Source organism: Crocodylus siamensis, chromosome 2 (genome assembly GCF_052110815.1).
Source record: "Crocodylus siamensis isolate JL-2025a chromosome 2, ASM5211081v1, whole genome shotgun sequence".
Taxonomy (NCBI): Eukaryota; Metazoa; Chordata; order Crocodylia; family Crocodylidae; genus Crocodylus; species Crocodylus siamensis.
This window is the reverse complement of record NC_143396.1, coordinates 181349677-181368628: the sequence shown is the minus strand read 5'-3', so window position 1 is coordinate 181368628 and position 18952 is coordinate 181349677. Positions and strand designations below refer to the sequence as shown.

The 18952-nt window shown below is 44.8% G+C and overlaps 1 protein-coding gene and 1 long non-coding RNA gene across 2 annotated transcripts in view; one reads left to right on the top strand and one right to left on the bottom strand.

Annotated features, from left to right (window-relative positions):
• Positions 1-17727, top strand: part of LOC149871428 (uncharacterized) — a 28164-nt gene extending 10437 nt beyond the window's left edge. Inside the window, exons 2-3 of the long non-coding RNA XR_016440530.1 lie at positions 9724-9863; positions 17483-17727. This is a non-coding gene — a long non-coding RNA (uncharacterized LOC149871428). The remainder of the gene's footprint in view (positions 1-9723; positions 9864-17482) is intronic.
• Positions 1-18952, bottom strand: part of TSPAN32 (tetraspanin 32) — a 77544-nt gene that overhangs the window by 45407 nt on the left and 13185 nt on the right. The window contains exon 4 of the mRNA XM_090034931.1: positions 4480-4551. Coding sequence (XP_089891057.1) covers positions 4480-4551 — 72 coding nt within the window. The remainder of the gene's footprint in view (positions 1-4479; positions 4552-18952) is intronic.

Sequence of the window (18952 nt, the reverse complement as noted above, 5' to 3'; positions counted from 1 at the left end):
TACTTTTTTGGAATGAGTGTGGACATGTGTGGAAGAGACACAGATAGGTCTCACGGTAAAAGAAGAAAGCTCCAGTATAGCCTGGACCAGAACCAGGTGTTGCTGAGAAACAACTGAGACCGCTTGCTGGCTGAAAGAGCCTTAGTACTGTGAACAAAGGCACTGACTGGCTTGTTTGATTCCTCCTGTTTTCAAAGAAGCAGGACTTTGTACATTTTTGCAAATAAATAGAACTGGATCAAGGATACCCCAGTTCATCAATAATTTCACCTTCTAACTGCCTTGAAAACTTCCAATTTTGAGATTAGAAAGAATGCCACTTTATCCACTCTCTTGTTTATTAAACCTGGTCAAAGCCTTAGAAGTAGTATACAGGGATGCTACCCCTGCATAATGCAAGCCATATAGCCACAGAGATTTCAGATCTCTCTAAAATCCCATGTAAAATGGGGCTGTATCAACTACTCTAAAAAATGGGTCTATATACTGTACTCCATATGGAGAGATTTCAAAAGGAAGGTGCATGTGGGGAAGATTGAGAGTTCATCTCTCTTCCTAGCAAACTGTACCTCATCCTGTTGCATAGAAAGAAGAGCAGCCACATGCCACCTACAGTAGCAGAACTCTGATACACTTCTTTCCTTTGCTTTCATGTTTCCTCTTTTAAATTTCTTTTCTCCAGAAGTTGGACAACTTTTGTCTCATCAGTCATAATTAAGTCATCCTGATTTCCAGACATGAACAGCTGGGATTTATTAGGCTCTCGTATTTCAACAATCTTTAGCACGCAGCATTGCTTGCCCATGGCTTAATTGCCATCGAGCATTCAGTCATGGCATCTGCAATAAGTACTGAAGAGGCTGCATACAGAATCTTGGAATTTGAAGGATTCTTACTGGAACTTATCCCAGCAGTTTAGTTACTTGGATTTTCTGCATTTTCCATAACAGAACTGAATATGCAGGGCAAATTTTTGAATTATGTCCTGTCTTCTTCCCCCTCACCCTCCACCCCACATCCACATCTTAAAAGTATTCTTACATAAATATGTGAGAGTCTGCAGCCCAGAAAGGCTCACAAGGCCCAGTGCCTCTCAAAACAATGCTGAGAAGTAATATGTAAGAAAGACAGAATAAAAGAGCAATTATCTAGCTCTTTAGCATCCATCAGACTCATTATTTTGCATTATGGCACAAAGAATGAAAGAGACATCAGATTGATCCACAACATGGATAACTGACAAATTAAGATGAATACGACCCCCCCCCCCCATTTGGCTTTTTGCCAGGATATGATTCTTCACTGGAAATCAACATTGTGTGTGTAAAAATCTGCATTCCAAGCTTGATTTCTCTCTGTGCATTCAAGTAGAGGCTGCAGCCCTTTGCTTGATGTTTACTGGAAGTGCAATCTCATCTAATTTCCAAAAGCGCGCGCGCGCGCGCACAAACACACACACACACACACAGGGCAAGGATAACATGTTAGCATCCAATATGCTTTAAATATTCTCTCATTGGGTAACTTTCTACCAGGATAAAAAAATATATATAAATGCACACCGGCATTTTTGCCTGCAAAATCAGTTCTTTTTGACGAGAGTGGAGAAGCTGTTTAATGGTTAGTATCGGTTTACGTATCATTTCAGATACAGAACAAGCTTGCAGAGTCTGTACTCACTCAATTGCTGAAATAGGAAAACTCAGCCTGAAAAAAAAACAGCTGGAGAAAGAGCTATCATTACCCAATAGGGGCAAGAGTGATGATCTCAGAATCCCTCCAGCCCTTGCTGAGGTCAGGAAAACCATCAAGCAGATGAAGAATGACAAGGCATCTGTTAGCCAAGAGGTGTTGAAGAGGATCTTTCTGAAGTATGGATGCCCACCAAATTTTGTCACCATTTTCTGCCTGCTCCATGATGGTATGAGAGTGGTGGTTCTCAGTAATGGATCTATCACACATTCTGTGGAGGTTAAAATGGAAGTAAAGCAAGGCTGCGTCATCGCTCCAACACTCTTCTCAACATTCCTTGCTGTCATGCTACATCTGACCACCAACGAGCTTCCAGCTGGAGTGCAGCTAACCTACCAAATGGATGGTAAGCTGTTTAACCTCAGGCAGCTCCAAGTCAAAACCAACACCAACACCACCCCAACCTCAATCATTGAACTCCAATACACCAATGATGCTGTAGTGTGCTCTCTCAGCAGCAGACCTCCAGGCAATCATCAACATCTTTTCCAAGGCATGCAAGAAAACAGGACTGATGCTTAAAATTCAGAAGACTAAGGTCCTCCACCAACAAGCTCCTTATGAACAGTCCCCAGCTCTGGTAATCCAGATCCACAGTCAAACTCTGGACAACACTGAGTATTTCTTGTACCTCAGAGACCATCTCTTGCAGAAGGCTGACATAGACAAAGTAATCCAACACTGCCTCAAATGTGCAAGTGCAGCCTTTGGACACCTGAAGAAATGGGTGCTCAAAGATGAGATCATGAGATCTGAAACCAATCTCATGGTTTGTCAAGCAGTCATGATCCCCACCTTGCTGTATGGAGCCGAGACATGGACAATGTACAGGAGATCTAAAGTTGTTGGAGAAGTATCATCAACATTGCCTGTGGAATATCCTCTGAATCCAGTGGGAAGACAGTGTCCTCCTGCAAGCAAACACCATAAGCACTGAGGCAATTATCACTTGATGTGGACTTCATTGGGCTGGCTGTCGTCTCCAGACTCCTGAAGCAGGCTTTATTCTCCCAGCTCATCCAAGGTGTATATGCTTAAGAGGAGGGCAGAGAAACCCTTCCAGGAGGTCCTCAAGGTCAACATAAAAAAATGCAACATCAAATGTAAACTCATGGGAAACTATTGCCCAGGATATAGGCGATGTGTAGGGAGGGCACAGGGGGACACGTGCCTTCCTCAAGACTGGCCACCACCAAAGTCGCCGCCAACTTCTGTGGGTGGTCGCCGCCCCCACCTCTCGCTGCCAACGTGGCCACCAATGGCTGTGGGCAGTCCCTGTTCGCCACTGTCGACAGTGCAGACGGTAGCTGCGGGCAGTCCCCACTTGCTGCCTGCCACCCTTGCCCCCGGCTGCTGACAATCCCTGCTCACTGCTGCCAACACTGCTGGCGGTGGCTGTGGGTGGTCCTTGCTCACCACAGTCATGGGAGGCACCAGTCAATCATGGCCCAGGACCATCCCAAATAGAGGAAGTCTGCTGCAAGGATCTCGGTACTTTGAAACGTCACAACAACAACAGGAGATGGAAAAGCAGGAGTGGCAGAAACATCATGTCGCAGATCAAATCAAGAATCCAGTGCCACTCACCCCACATAGAAACACGTGTCCGAGTTGCAGTAGAGTTGGTCAGTCCCAGATAGGCCTCATCAAATATTTTTGGACACATAGATAAGACAATCATCCTCGACTATAAGGGACTGCCGAAGAAGAGTAAGGCAGTTAGCTGCATTAGTCTGAAGTCAAGCAGAACCCAGGGCAGGCTGGCACCTCAGAGACTTTGTCTGCTTTGCCTTCTGTCATTACCAGGAAATCATTTTAGGCGAATTTCCCACAGGATGACTTGTGGAAAATGTTGAAAAGGCCTTTCATGGAGAATGTTACAGGTAAGAAAGAGATGGTTTTAACCTCACTGTAGCAGTGGGGAGTTGTGTGTTGTTATATTTGCATTAGATCACATTTGTTACAAATATATTTAAAGGATTCTCTTCTACCATGTGTCACACTGTTTCTCCTGAATGCCCCCTTTACCACTTCTGGCAATAGCTCTAAAAACTAACCCTGGTCCATTCATGTAACTCACACACCACTTAAGTACTTTATGGCTGACTTTTATTTAAAAAAAAAAATGCACTGGATGTTTACCACCTGGAAAGCACTGCAGATACCAGAGACTACACTGGTTGTGATCTATCCTCAGCTTTTGCACTCAGCTCCCAATTGACATGAGTGGGGATTAGAGCTGGTGGAAAGATATTCCACTAAAACATTGAAGACAAAAGTTTTTCCAAAGGAAAACATCTTTGAATAAAATGTTGTTTCCTTGATTTTTGTTAAACAAACTGCTTGAAGCAAAACAATTTGTTTTCATTTTGCTTTGGGTTGCAAATTTGTTTCAGACTGTTTTAAAAGCACTTCAATCTGCTTCCAAGTCCTTTCTTCCCAGCCCCTACCCTAAAGGGGGACTACTCCCTCCCCACTCAACCATACAAACAAACAATTTAATACTTTTCCCCAATAAGCCCCAGTGGAAATTCAAGAGTAGACTGAAGGTATACTCCCTAGACAAAAGCTGAATTTCACTGACAGACTTTACAAAACATGAATTTGACGCACAGCCTATTAGAAGGGTGGCTTAATTTCCACCAGCTGTTTGACTTTTGGTAGCAGTAATTGCCACATCAATATACGATGATGAAGTCTTGGTCTTTTCTAGAAAATAAGCCTTACCTCTGTATTGCTGTATCTCCAGAATGCAGCTAATATCAGTCCACAGAATACAACAGCAAAACAGAAGAATCCCTGAGGATAGAGATTAACACGTTAGCTATAGCATTTCTTCTCAGGACAGAAAATATTTATACAAAAACAAAGTAAAACATTGATAATTATGCTGGTTTTAATTCAAGTAATGTATTGATTTAATATAAGTAGTGTTAATAGTTGACATACTTAACCTCCATACTTAAAATGTTAGTTAGCGACACAAAGGTTTTAGGTTCTGACAGGGACCCTAATTGTACTGTGACTTTAAAAAATGTTTAGCAGAAAAGCAGGCTATGTGCTACAAAGTTGTTAGTCTGTTTGATTCCAGTTCTTCTGGAAAAAAAGTGAAGGTAAGAAATTAGATTTTAAAAGTGTGAAACTGATGTGAGACTAGGTGAGAAAGTACTTTCTTACATAAGAAATACATACATCTCAAGGGTTCAGAGCCTCTCTCCCGACTTTAGAGAGAAAAAAAACACAAGAAAATTTTAGTCTTGCTAGTACTGGAAAGCCGAAAAGTATGAAGAGGAAGCTATATGTAATTCTGGTTTGTGCTTCAGAGTTGCTCACCAAGTACCAATTACACTGCCAAGTTGCCTTTCTGCACAATGCAACTGGAAGTAATGGGATGGCATATGAGAAAATCAGAGTAGAAACTGCCTCTGAAATAAAAGATATTTAGAAAATTTACACACTATTTCCTGGATTTTGAACATCCTTGGCCTGAACTATTTTAATAGCAGGAGGGGAGCCCATACATTCTTAGAGGTTTTGTTCTAAGAACAGCAGTGTGTGTGCACGCACACGTTTCTGAATGCTCTCAGTGTTGCACTGTTTACCTCTGCCTATTTGGTTATATTCAAAACAGAGGCAAAGCCTTGATTTTTCCATCTAGAGACTGAAAAATTATACTAGTGATGACATGATGAGGGCAGATTTTATGCTGTCCATCTGTTGAGTACATACCCAGTCTTTCCCTTCTGCTTTTAGGGTATTACAAGTTTATTTTTCATTGATAAAATGCCCTTTTTGTATATAACTAATGAAGGAATTATAGTTATTGTTGAAAATCCAAATAACCAGTTTTCTGTTTTATGACAAAAACTTGAAATGCTCTACAGAAACTTAATCAAAATGAAAAATACTATTTTTTTCAACCTAGTGTGCAATGTGATGTAACAATCACATTGATACCTAACAGTCTCTAATGCTCTTTGTTGTTTATCCCAGTGGTGCTCAACCTTTTTGACTTGTGGGGCAGATGGGCAGTGCTCTGTATGTCTGTGGACTGATTCTGTGAGTGCAGCAGGGCCTGATCTAGTTGGCTGGAGGGGGGCAGAGTGCAGCCTGGCCCTGATCCATCCATGCAGGGGGAAGAGGGTATGGCCTAGCCCTGATCTGCAGGGCTTGGTAATTTGGCAGCAGGGGCAGGGTGGTAGTATTAATTGCCACTCTGCCCCTGCCACCAAACTTCCCTACCCATAAGGAGCCCCATGGACCAAATACTATATAGCTTTATGGGATGGATCTGGCCCATAGTCCAGGGGTTGATCACCACTGGTTTATTCGAAGGCCCTTGAGAGATGCTAATTTAATTGTGAGATTGGGGGATGACAAATTTTATCCTGGACCCAAAAATGGCACATCATGCTAAGCCACACATGCACAGCAGGACATGAGATTTGGGGATGTGGGATAATATTCATCAGATCCCAACTGTGTAACAGGCAGGTGAGGAGCCTATTTAAAGGGAGCTGTGGGAAGTGTGGTATCGGGGACTGACTCCTGATGCTGCGTTTCCTGCGCTGCCCTTTTTGCCTGCTGATGTAGGTGGAGTCCATCAGCTGGAGACCTCCTTGTATATAGGCAAGCTGAGAACCATATGGTGCAGCCCCTTGCAGAACTGTACCGTGTGGCTGTTAGCCTGCCCTGGTGCGGGAGCCTCCAAGCATGTCCACAGGTTGGAAACCATACCTGGTGGCTGGGCTCATGGGCTCCCTACCTGTTGGCACCTAAAATTCCCCCATGCTGTGTCTAAAGCTCCTCTATCCCCAGTCGCAATGCTGTAGACCTGGGAGATTGGGGATGTTTCCCTACCAGCTGGTAAGCTTAAAGCCCTACCATAGAGCCGACATGGGGTTGAATGGGAGGGTTCTCCTGGCCACATGTTTAATTTAAGACATGATGGAAACCTAATGTTCCACAATGTGGAACATTTTTGTGGCTCATGTCTCCTTTTCTCATGCCATTAATTGCCTGAATGTGTGGCAGGGTTACTATATATGGCATGATTAACAAATTCATCATGTCGTAAAGTGTAATGTCTGCCAGAGTCTAAAGAAATGTTTCAAATGTCAGATTACCAACTTAAGTAAGAAGATAAACATTGCAGACTTAAAGATCTGAAGTTTGCTAGAGCCAATGACTTGACATTACTGAGCTAGCTTTTAACAGTTTGACAGTTGATTTTAAAATGTTTTAGCTGTCAAAAAATTTTGTTCAGCATTTGAGTCTTGTCTTCTTATTTTAGCCTTCTGATCCAACCTTATTAGACCATGAGGTTTCTACTCTTCCAAGCCACTATTCTTTTTTGAATTCCTAACAGCCCCAAACTATACATCTATAACAGAGCAGTTTTTTTCTCTTTCAGAATCAATACTTTTTATTTTTGCGGTAAATGGATTTAACTACCAGTGGTTAGTCAATCAGTTTACATGTTTGTTACAACCCAAGGAACATTTTTCAACAGATCACGGAGGTTTCATCATTTGTTTTTATGATTTACCTGTGAGAGTAAAAATAAAAGGTTATAAGTATCAGGCTAGACTCTCCAAGTCACTTAACTCTGTGTAGGACTGGAATCCTTTACCACATAGAAGATTTTCCCTTCACACACTGATACTGGCAGGTTTAAAACTGAACTCTTGTATGACCAATTTAAAAGTGCATATCCCTAAGGAGCGACTCCAAAAATGGGCTTGAAGTTAACACTGTCTGGTTGGCTATTACTAAGACAATCTATAGCTGGGGCCTAGAAAAGCTTGGGGTCATGTTTCATGATTTTTGTTAAATTGGTCATACAAGGTTCAATTTTAAACCTGCCAACATCAGTATGTGCGTGCATGTCAACTATCCACTCATTTGCCTGTCTAGTGCCGTATTGCCGCGTATGGTAGAAAGTGGTAATGGGAGTGGCCTTTGATATCTTTTGCTTTTGACAGCTGCTGCAAGAACAGTAACAAGAAGAATTACAGGGTTGAGTGCAAGAGGAATGATATCAGAGCTCAGCCACAGGGCAAAAGAAAATACTGCCCCTTTATTACTAATCTCTTTAAACAGAAGATTCTCTACTGTGTTCCCACAGCTACATCCAGGCAGCACGTTTGAGAACCAGATCCTATTCCACCCTCTCTGAATCCCTGAAATATATATATGCATTTACTTTTGTGGCACATCGGCACAAAGCTTTAGTCTTAAGTCACAAATAAGCAGAGAGGATCCCCACCCATGTTTTTGTATTAACATTTTTTTAGGAACTCCAGCAGCATTGAAGAGGATCATGCTTAGGTACCTAACTGGTGGGACAAGAACTAGCCTGGCCTGCCTAGTGGTGGACATGTTTGTGTCCAGAAAGTGCAAAAGAATTGGGGTCAGAAATGAAACCTAGAAAGCAGGTGAAGTTTTTTTGTGAATTTTCAAGACTCATCAGTTCACTGCCCACTAGAATAGGTCAATTTTTCATGCCTTTGTTTTCTCTCCCTAAGATCTATAAAAAATTGCTGACATTGTGATAAACCATATATTTTTTTACTGAACTTTTTCATAACAAGCAATGTGAAAAAAGAGTTTCAAAACATTTTGATGAGGATTTTGAAAGTTATTTCACAAAAAGATTCAATGAACACCACAAGAACCTCCCAGATGGGTTGGCTGAACCCTGGAAAATGGAAAACAACAGCAGCAAAATTCATCATAAAATGTTTCCATTCTCTAGCCTGACCCAACTACATTGTTTGCGGTCTCTTCCCAATGTCAGAGTACCCAGTCATTGAAAACCCTTCTCAGCATCCCCCAGCCAGTTGACCCACTTCTTTGCGCTTTAGTGTCTGCTCTACTTGGCCTTTTATTCCACCCAGTTTGTATACAAATACTGAAATACACTCCCCTATTGGGAGATCTCCCTGCATCCAGCATATGATACATAACTATATGGCTCCTAGAAGTTCTTATAAATGAATTATAGGCTGCCTATTCGTTTCCCAGCCAGAGGGCTTGAGGACAGAGCAGCTTTTTAATTATATTAGAATACATTTGAAAATGGAGTCATATTTAAAATGTCAAGAGTCAAGGCTGACTTGCTTTTTCCCTGTTCAGGGATTTAAGATGACTTTTGTGAACTTGTTGCAATAAAGAACATCTAGCATCTTGCAAAATGCAGCATAATCAGCTACAATGAGAGCTGGCATTGACCTGACATTAGTCACTCCTTTATGAATTACTTTGTTTCTATTCTTGCTGCAAGGAAAAATTTGTCTCCTGTAGATCTGGCAGAATCCTAACAACGCTTCCAACTCCTTACCTTGTGGATCTTTTTAGCCACCTCTCTCTTGCCCACCTTTTAGTCGACCACCTCCTTCGAGTTCATCATCCCTTCATCTTCAGAGCAGTGAAACTTTATCTTATGCAATGAATGACCCCTCAGTTGCAATGCAGTTGCTTTGTACCTCACCACTGATACAAACCAGTAATACCAGTAGTAGAGGGGCAGTGCTAACCTTGGAAGAATCAAGTCATAAGTAAGTCACTCAATTCAGTGTATATCCTTTGGCAGCACTGATTGAACTGAATGCCTCTTAGAATATCCCCTTACAGCTTTGTGCCCAAGCAAATCCCACCTGACATAGCAGTCCCGAGGCAACTGGCAGCGACTACACTTCAGAATAGCCTTTGGGATGCTCTAATATCCCAAAACTGACTCAACGTAGTAGGCCACAGTCAGAGGAATGGGTAGGGGGCTTCAACCTATCCTTGCATTCTTCTTCCCCTAAGTTACAGCTGGGTAATTCCTTGACAACCATCGCTATATTTAGGCTACGGTCATATCATTTGGGTTTTTCAGTTTGCTTGCTTACTTTGTGCAAAAGAAAAAGAACAACTCCTGTATTCTTCCATCCCAAGTCATAATATGCTTGTTTTCTTTTTCTACAGCCCTAATAAGAACCTGAAGGGCAGTGTCTGTCTGAGAAATCTTTTTATGGCTCTGACTGAACACGACAAGAATTCTGCTTGCTGCTGGTCCTGCCTACTTCAGTTTCCAAGGGAGGCAGCACAGCTTTAAATCAGTCCAGGTAAGATTGATTTCTTATTGAGGACTGGTACATAATTGATGCAAGCACTAGCTTAGCCTAAGAAACAGAACAGGCAAGGCACTGAAGTGCGCTGCTGTACTATTAAGAATCCCTGACACACTCGCCTACAATTATACTTTAGGGAGCAGTAAAGCAAACAGCTTATGCTAAAGGCCTGCCATAGTGCTACATCATTCCCAATACACTGAAAAAAACTAGGTTGGATCATGAAGGGGTTGAGGATTTTTTCTTCCTGTTCGCTGGCTCAGAAACAGATCTTGGAACCCTTTACTGGGCCTGAAAACCTGTTCTTGTCTACAGTGTTTCTAGCCTATTGCAGTTTCAAGCTACATCATTTTGATGGCCATTTCACTCTCTTCATTATCGTTCCTCTCTTCCACATGTCTGACAAGACATTAGCACAGGGTCTCATGCACTACTAGGGGTAGAGATTATTATTTTATATCAGCAGTTGTAAAGAGATTGCTACGCTTTTCTTCCTCCTCCACTTGGCTTCTAACAGGGCTTAGGAGACTCTCAGAGCGATAAGATGTTTTGAATTTGTGCTATGTCTGTCACTAAAAAACTAGGAATCTCTTCAGTCTCATGCCCTACAACTGGTGAGTATATAGTCATCCCAGCTCCCTCCACGGACTTGGCAGCTTTTGGGTCACTGGTTCAGGACCTCAGCATGCATTCCCAGTCACTTGGGATCATGTCTATAGCTCTAGAAATTAATCCAATGATAAAAGGAGCCTTTGGGAGAAGGTCAGGACACCACCCTGACCTATAGAGTGGGTTCACTGTATTTGTGTCAACTGGTTTGGACCTTATCTTCGCTGAGGATATTGAGTGTAGCTACAACAGGGCAAGCCTCCAGTGCAGATATGTTGATGTGTGTTGGTATAAGACAGGGGTGGGCAATTATTTTGGGCAGAGGGCCACTCATGGAGTTTTAGCAAGCCATCAAGGGCCACAGGATAGGCAGCCGGGGCAGATAAATATTAATTTTCTGAATTTTTTAGGGGCCCTGCAGGCCAGATAGAATGGCCTGGCAGGCTGCATCTGGTTCCTGGGCCGCATTTTGCCCACCCCGGGTATAAGATGAGGAAGGGTAGCACCTTTCTTATGTTTTCATAAGCAATAGTCTACTTTGTCAGATTCGTCTCTAAACCAGTTAGCCTTCAGGGTGTTACCCTGCTCTGCCTTCTGCCCGACTTCAGACTAACATGATTAATTACAGCTCTGGCATAAATTGAAGCTTTGGTTAATGTGACTTCTCTAGTTTCCAAGTAGAGAAAGTCATGTCACTGTTACCCTTGAATTATTTGTATTACATGGCACAAACAGGCACAACCAAGATTAAGGCCCTATTACAGGAGGAACTGTACACATATACATACAGACAGCTCAGGCTGGAAAAGAAAGTTTACACTTTAAACAAATTTGAGAAGAAAAAGTGGGGTACTGAAAGATGAAATGAATTATCTATGGTTATCCAGCAGGGCACAGGCCATGACAGAACCAGGACCCAGGTCTCCTGGCTTCCAGAACAGTACTCTTCCTACATGCCTCAATGCAGCTTACCTACAAAATGAAGTTGCATCTTCTTAGCTATATTAGTACAATGATTACAAAACTGATATTCCTTAGAGCAGACAAAACCCAATTCAGTTTCTTTGACATTTACAGGTAGAAGAGCACTCATACTAGAGCTTCCTCTCATCTTTGGAGACTAAAAAACAAAATCCTCTTAAGCTATATTTTACAGAGAAAGGGCTTTTTAGAATCAATAACTTGCTGAGAAAAGTCCAACATGAGAAAAAAAAAAAAAAAAAAGCTACAGGCTTAAGACTTTCTGGGAGCATCTAGACCAGATGCTTACTGTGCAGTAACTTGTTACTACTGCACAGTGCACACTAGCATTGCCAGGCACAAACCATGATGTAACACTATCATGCAGTTGTAACAAGCTATTGTGCAGTAAGTGTCAGCAGGCAACTGTGCCGGAGACTACCGCACGATAATGCCGGTTACTGTGCAGTCATTTAGTACTTGGTTATGCAAGTGCTAACTGACTGCACAGTGGGCGTCTCTGGGAACTACATAATAATACAGGAAAGGGAAGCATGGTTAAGAGGCCGGAGACAATGTGTGGGGAGTCTCCAGTTCTAATCCTAGTTATGACAATAACTCCCTCTAAATGGTACAGGTCAAACACTGACCTCTTTGCCTTCATTTCCTGTATAATAGGCAACAAAACAGGGACATTAAGGGTTATTTACAAAAAAGTACTTGAAAAGATCAACAGCCCATAACTTGTGGAACTTACTGCCACAAGATATTCAGCTAAGTCAGACTAAGAAATATATATTAATAATAAGAAACCCCATTGCTACATTAATAAAGCATAAACCAGGGGCAGGCAAAATACAGCCCACAGGCCGCATCTGGTCCGCCAAGCACTTTCATTTAGGAGGCTGAACTTGATGATCTTTTGAGGTCCCTTCCAGCCTTAATGTCTATGAAACCTATGAAATCTGACCTGCAGTGCCCACCAATGAACTGTGCCCCACCAGCCCTTCTGCCCTTGAGGCTGGGAGCAAGGCACCCACATATACACCCTCCTCCCCAACATACCCTATTGTGCCTTGCTCCCACCCTTGTGGGTGGAAAGGCCCTGCCCAGCCAGCAGCAGCTTCTGGGTGGGACTGCTGCTGCAGGCTTCCCCCCATCCCTCTTGCTCACTCCCGGCAGCAGGTAGGGAAGTGGCTAGGGTGGAGCTACAGTTGGGCAGGTGTGGGACTGTGGGGTTGGGGCTTGTGGCAGCGTGAAGCCTGTGCCCAGGGGGTGGTGGCAGCGTGGAGCTTGGGTGGGCAGCATGTAGGTGTGAGGGAGGGTGGAGGGAACCTCCTTATACTCCTACCATGGCATGCAGCCCCAGCAGTGAGTAGTGGTAGCAGCAGCAGCAGGTGGGGGTGCTCACACTCAGCACTGGAAGCCAACTGCCTTCTCCGCTCTAGCATGTAGGGATTCCCTCCCATGCCATGCTAGTGCGGGAAACGCTAGCGATACAGACAGCTAAGTGAGGAGCTGCGCTCCTCCCCATGATGTGCAGCACTGGCCAGAGCTGGGCACCAGTGCCCCAAGCACCTCCATCTACTGCTGCACCATGGTGAGAGTCCTTCCACCCCCCCTTCCACCCCACAAATGCCATACACCCACACCCTGGCCCCATAACCGCCCGCCTATACGCAACCCCCCAACATACCCTATGTCCCCACACACACAGCCACCCCCCCCACACCCCATCATGCACATACTCCCTATCACACACATGTGCACATGCACACACCCCACCACACATGCGCATGCCCTGCCACAGTATACAAAGCACCAAACTACACCCCCCACACAATATATCAGACTAAGAATTTATGTTGAGTTGTTATGCAATCCCCTCTACATACAGTACAGAAACACAAATCATGACAAAAATATTTTTTTGTAATAAAAGTGTTATAGTCTGTGTTTGACTTTTAGTGTATGATTTGGTTTTTTTCTGGTTCTAAGATGACAACCCCCCTCTCCCAAAAGAAGTATTTCTGGGGGCAAGGGGTGAGATGTCCAGCGGCAAAGGTCAGGGGTTAGTGGTGGGACTTCCAGTCCCAAAATGATGACCGGGGTGAGGCTACCCACACAGGTCTTGAAAGCTCACCAAACCTCATTAAGTAGCCCTCTACCCAAAATAATTGTCCACTTCTGGCATAAACCCTCCTCTTTTAGGAGATTAGCTATTTGATAATTTGCAGAGATTAGCAAAGAATTTTCTCTCTGTAATATCTACTCATAATCAGTGTCAAAGAGTACATTTCTTCAGAGAGAGTACCTTAGGAATAAGCTATTAATGGTAAGGTCCTGCATACCTGAATATAAAACAGCACTCACAACTTACTCATCTCCTGACAGCCTGACCCTGGCTTCGCTGACACCTCTGTATGTCCGTGTCAACTACTACAAGGGCTAAATTACAGTCATGTCTCAAGTTCTCCTGTCCTCCCTTCTCTGTTTGCCTTGTTGCTTATTGTGTGCTCTGAAGAGTAGGAACTGCCTTTGTTATATGTTTGATTTTGGGGTCATGATCACTCATTAAGGTCTGCAGGCACCACTGCAAGGGAAAAAGTAATAATGTGGTTTCTGTATAGAAACTGAACAAATTAGTTGAATGTGTCAGGGGACACTGAGCTGAGGCAGCTGGCTCTGATCTTAAACTTTCAAGGTTAACACAGAAAGGGCTGTCTCGTTACTGGAGAATAAATGGCATTAAATTGGTTTGTAGGCTATCTTTGCTGGCTTTTACGGGGAGGTGAGAGGTGTAGTAGTGCAATGCAGTGTCTGAGAGTGTGTTTAATCGAACTACTGGAGGCAACAAGAGCAAAAATGGTGCCAAGCCTACATATGAAAACAGCCTTGCTCTTCTTGACACTGCAGCCAGCTCCTCTCTTAATTTAAGAACTTGGCACACTCTAGTGGTATCTCAGGGAAATAGAGGATTAGCACACACTGCATGCCCCAGTCAAAGGAGAGTTTAAGCAAACCTGCAAGGTTTTCTTCTTCGCAATATCTTCCTGGTCCAGTGTATGAGTGTAAGACAGATTTTTACTTTTCTTCTGCCTTCCACCAAACTCAGTGTGCATCCAGCTCACAGCAGATCCAGGCAAGAGTGGATCCAAGGCAGGTACAGCAGCACAGTTACACCCTGCTTCCACAGTGAAGTCTACACACTGGTGGCTCTATTTCTCTGTAGCCCCAGATGCCTGGGTCCCCTGTGGTGCTCAAGGCACAGTTGGAGCCCCTGGCTGGAGTAGGACACCGGGGGACTGAATGGGGAGCAGGTGAGAAAGAGGGGACCCACACACTGCAGACCCAGGGGCAGAAGAAGTCCCAGGACTGTTCCTGCTCTACTATAGCTAGGGGCTATAGAGAGCTGGGATGGCTACAGTGCTACATAGTGGGTCCCTGCTCCCTCCCCATCCACCATTTCCCTTGGGGGCTCCAGATGTAGGGAGTGTTGGGAATAGTGGCATCAGTGGGCGATACCCCCACTTCCAGCACATGGTCCTGGGCCACAGGGGATACCTGGGGGGCAGGCAGGGAACTGGAGCACTTGGAAGTCGGGGCAGGGGGGGAAAATCACCCACTGATGTTGCTGTACCCAGCCCTGCCTGGCACTTCATACTGCTACTCCTCAGTGGGAGTTTCCAGGCCAGCAAAAGAAACACAGTGGCAGGACCTACCCCACCACCAACCTGGTACCCCATGCAATCACTCCCTGCAAGCTCCAGCTGGAAGAGGCAGGACAGTTCTGGGGCTCTCCCACCACTGGGTCAGCTGCAGACAGCAACAGTCCTGGTATTCCTGCCCCCTGCTCACCGCTCACGTATCCCCTATGGTCCAGGAGCAGACACTGGAAGAGGGGGCCTGCTCACTGCAGCTGCAGTCCCTGCCCAAATTGGGCACCCCATATTGCTGCTTACCAAAGCTCCTGGCTGGAGTAGGGCAGGAGAAGCCATGTGACTCTTCTGCCCCTGGGTCACCTGGGAACAGTGGGGAGATTTCCTTCTTCTTGCATCCAGAAGAAACCCCTGGGCAACCTCTACTGGAGAGGGGAATGGGAGAGTAGGGAGTGCTGAGAGTGGTGGGGAGGAAGGTGTTTTACGTGCTCCAGGGACTCCAAAAAATCCCTGGCAGCTGCTGCTGTGGCATGATCTGCTCACAGTGGTGGGGAGCAGGGGGCAAGTGGCATCTCTCATATCCACCTTTTCCAGTTCCTAGATCTGTCCATGGATCCAGCTGGCAAAAGCCAGCCTGGCCTGTTCCCTTCCAAGTAAGGAATCTGTAGCACAAAGGACTGTTGGTCCCTCTGCCCATGCGGATGGGTTTGTAGCACATGCCATATCCCTAGCATCTCATCTCTACCAATCTGACCACTTAAGCAAAGACTCCCTGCCTCTATTTCATTATCAACCCTACACCGAGTTAAAAAACACAACGGCTATAACAAAAGGAAAAGTATTATACAGAGCCCACCTCTTCTACAGAGCCCACCCCCTTCCCTCTCCGAGAGCCTTGTATACTTTTCTTGCCTCCTGTAGGTATATCGGAGTGTCTGAAGTGGAGTCAAAACAAGGAATAGGGCTTAAGTCTCTTGAAAAGGAAGTTTCAAAGCATGTCACAGACAGTAACAGCCTTCATTGCCCAAAGAGCCACAGAAAGGATGACTCATCTTCCTTCTTCTTACAAAGGGGTGCTACTGTTTGTTAATGTGACTGACACTGCAAAAGACAGAAAATGATGATGACTCCTTTGCCATGAAGAGCTTCCAATATGAAAGACAAAACTAAGTAAATCAAGATGCACTTGGTAACTCAGAGGAAGCAAAAAATACATTACTTGCAGCCTATTGGGAGCTGTTTTTCTAGAGGAGATTGGCAAGTGTGTCCCCAAAAACACGGCATGTTGCCTTTGGAACCTTAATTGATGCTAAATAAAAAAACAAGGCCATGTTTTCAGTAGCTGCGTACCCAATCCCTGAGGGTGCGCACACTCCCATCTGCAGCTGCAAGGATGCTAACTACAAGCAGAGAGACACTACTGTAAATTATGGCTGAGATGTTCAGGCCCAGCTGGGGGATTTAGAGACAACTACTGTTAATATGCATGGGAGTTATTTCACTAAATCTTCTAGTCAGCTTTGAAAAAAAAATCTCGGCTGGACAGCTGGGGATTCTATGCTAGAGCTGCAAATATTTATTTCAAGACCTGCTTTGCATCCCCAAGTTTTTTGAACAACAGCAGCTTCCTGTTTGATTGATAAGTATCCTTTATCGTATTTAATATGCCAGAAATGTTAAATGTTTTAAAGCACGTTGCTACTTTGTGCATCTTAGCTAAAAGATGCACAAAATACCATTTCCTCTATTAAACTAGGTTTTTCTCCTTTCTCTAAAGCACATGATAGAAGCAGCAGCCATGGAGGTGTTTTGGGCAGAGTAGGCTCTTTTTATATCTTAACTGGAGCCCTCAAGAAATAGAACGTAGGGTGGAAGGAAGGAATGAGGGTGCCTGAATGTTAGGTAGCAGCCAGATGGGAACTTTGTCTGGTAGAAGCATTAAACTGGTAAAGTGACGTGTTAGCACACTAGAGATACGTTGAGAGAACAGGGGGAAGGCAAAACATGTTAGGTGATGGTCTTGAATCTGCGGCCTCAGCCTGCCCATTGTGACCACATATCTCAGTCTGCCACCTCTTCAGCAGAGCACTGGGGTGGACCTAGGTGGTCAGAACCTGATAACTAGACCTAGTCACTCATCCACTCTTGAAACTGGAGTGGCCAGCCAGGGTCAGCTGACTGTTTGCCACTTCCTATAAAAAATCCTCATGTGGAAGAGGAAGTGTCTGGGCAACAAGGATCAATCTTGTACCCAAGCTGCCTCATGCTTGGCTTGTGCCTCTATTGGCTCTTGGATTCTCTGGGTATCAGATCCAGCTTGCCCACTGACCCCAAGTTTGACCTGACCCTTTGACTCCCTAACCTGACTCTGGTTAAATCCCCCAGATACCTAACCCAGCTGGCCTCCTCGCCCTGTGCTCTGCCTGACCTGCTGGATCTTTGACTTGGTTCCCTGGATAAATCTTCTGACTTCCTGGCTCCCCTACACTCAAGACTCTACATACCTGCCTTGGATCTTGCTTCCTTCTTCTGACCCTGGGTGACCCCCAGATCTGGCCACCCACAACCCAGCAGCTGGAGTTGCTCGTACATTCAAGACTTTAAAAACTTCACTCTAGGTATCTGATGTTGAAAAGGTAGTGAACTAATAAGTAAGGATGTGAGAAATTTTTCTGAATTTTGAAGTTAAAAAAACAAAAACAAGTTATATATGCCCCATACTCCCATTCCTTTCCACCCCCCTTGTTCCCAAATCAGCTCTTCATTGTGTTCACTTCTTTCAATAAGCTAAGTCTGTGGCACCCAACCTTCTGGCCCGGGCCAGAAGGGTGGAGTGGGTCTGGCCACAGGTCAAATCCCACATGGAGCTGGAATATGGGACTGCATGTCACCTCAGCTGCACACTGCCCTGATCTGGCTGCACAATGGCTCAGTCATACACCACCTTGAACTGGTTGCATGCTCATGCAAATCTGTTGCACAGGGCCATGTTATCCAGCCTGGAGCTCCTCATAGGTCCAGAAATTTGGCAGTGGAGCTGCCGCTGCTTCCCTACCACCAAATTTCTTGATGCCTGGGGAGCCCTGTGAGCGAGATGACACAGCTCTGGGGGCTGGATCTGGGCCAGGGGGTTGAACATCCCTAAGTGGTTGAAACCTTTCTGACAAAAAGAGTTCTACCTCATGTATATGACACCTGATTAGCTCCAAGGAGTTTCCCCCAACTCCCTGGGCCCAGTCATAGTCACATCCCTGGACTATCATTTCCTTTGCAATCCATTCGTAGGCCACCTGGTTTCAGTGGTATGACCAGAGTGTGCGCGAGTTCATGATCTTACACCAGCTAGCAAGAGATCCACTACCTCTTCCCTGGTTCAGTTGCTGCTGCACTTGTTCATGACACTGGATACAGATGGGAGCCCCATGATAAAAGGTAGGTGGAAGTCTGAACTTGACTCAGTGGGTGGCAATTGGGTCAGAGGGTCTCCTCAAAGAGAGGATGGATAGATGGATGCTAATCTGGAATAGGTGGCAAGCATGACATGGGTAGCAAGTCATTCTACAGAGCAGTTATAGATGGGGTAGCCACCTGGGCAGTAGCATTCTGTCATCAGGGCCAGAGCAATGGCAACAAGTTCAAGAGGGGCCAGGACTGGGGTCAAAACAGTACACTGTGGGCTGCTTGTTAGGGGTGTGCGAAGTGGGCCCTATTAGATTTGGATTCGGCCCAAACGAGGGACAGTGATTCGATTCGTTGATTCGGATCGCTGTCCCCAATTCTATTCGTCCGAATCTGAATTTGAAGATTCAATCAGCAGTTTGGACATAGACACAGCTTTAAAAGTTTTTTCTACAC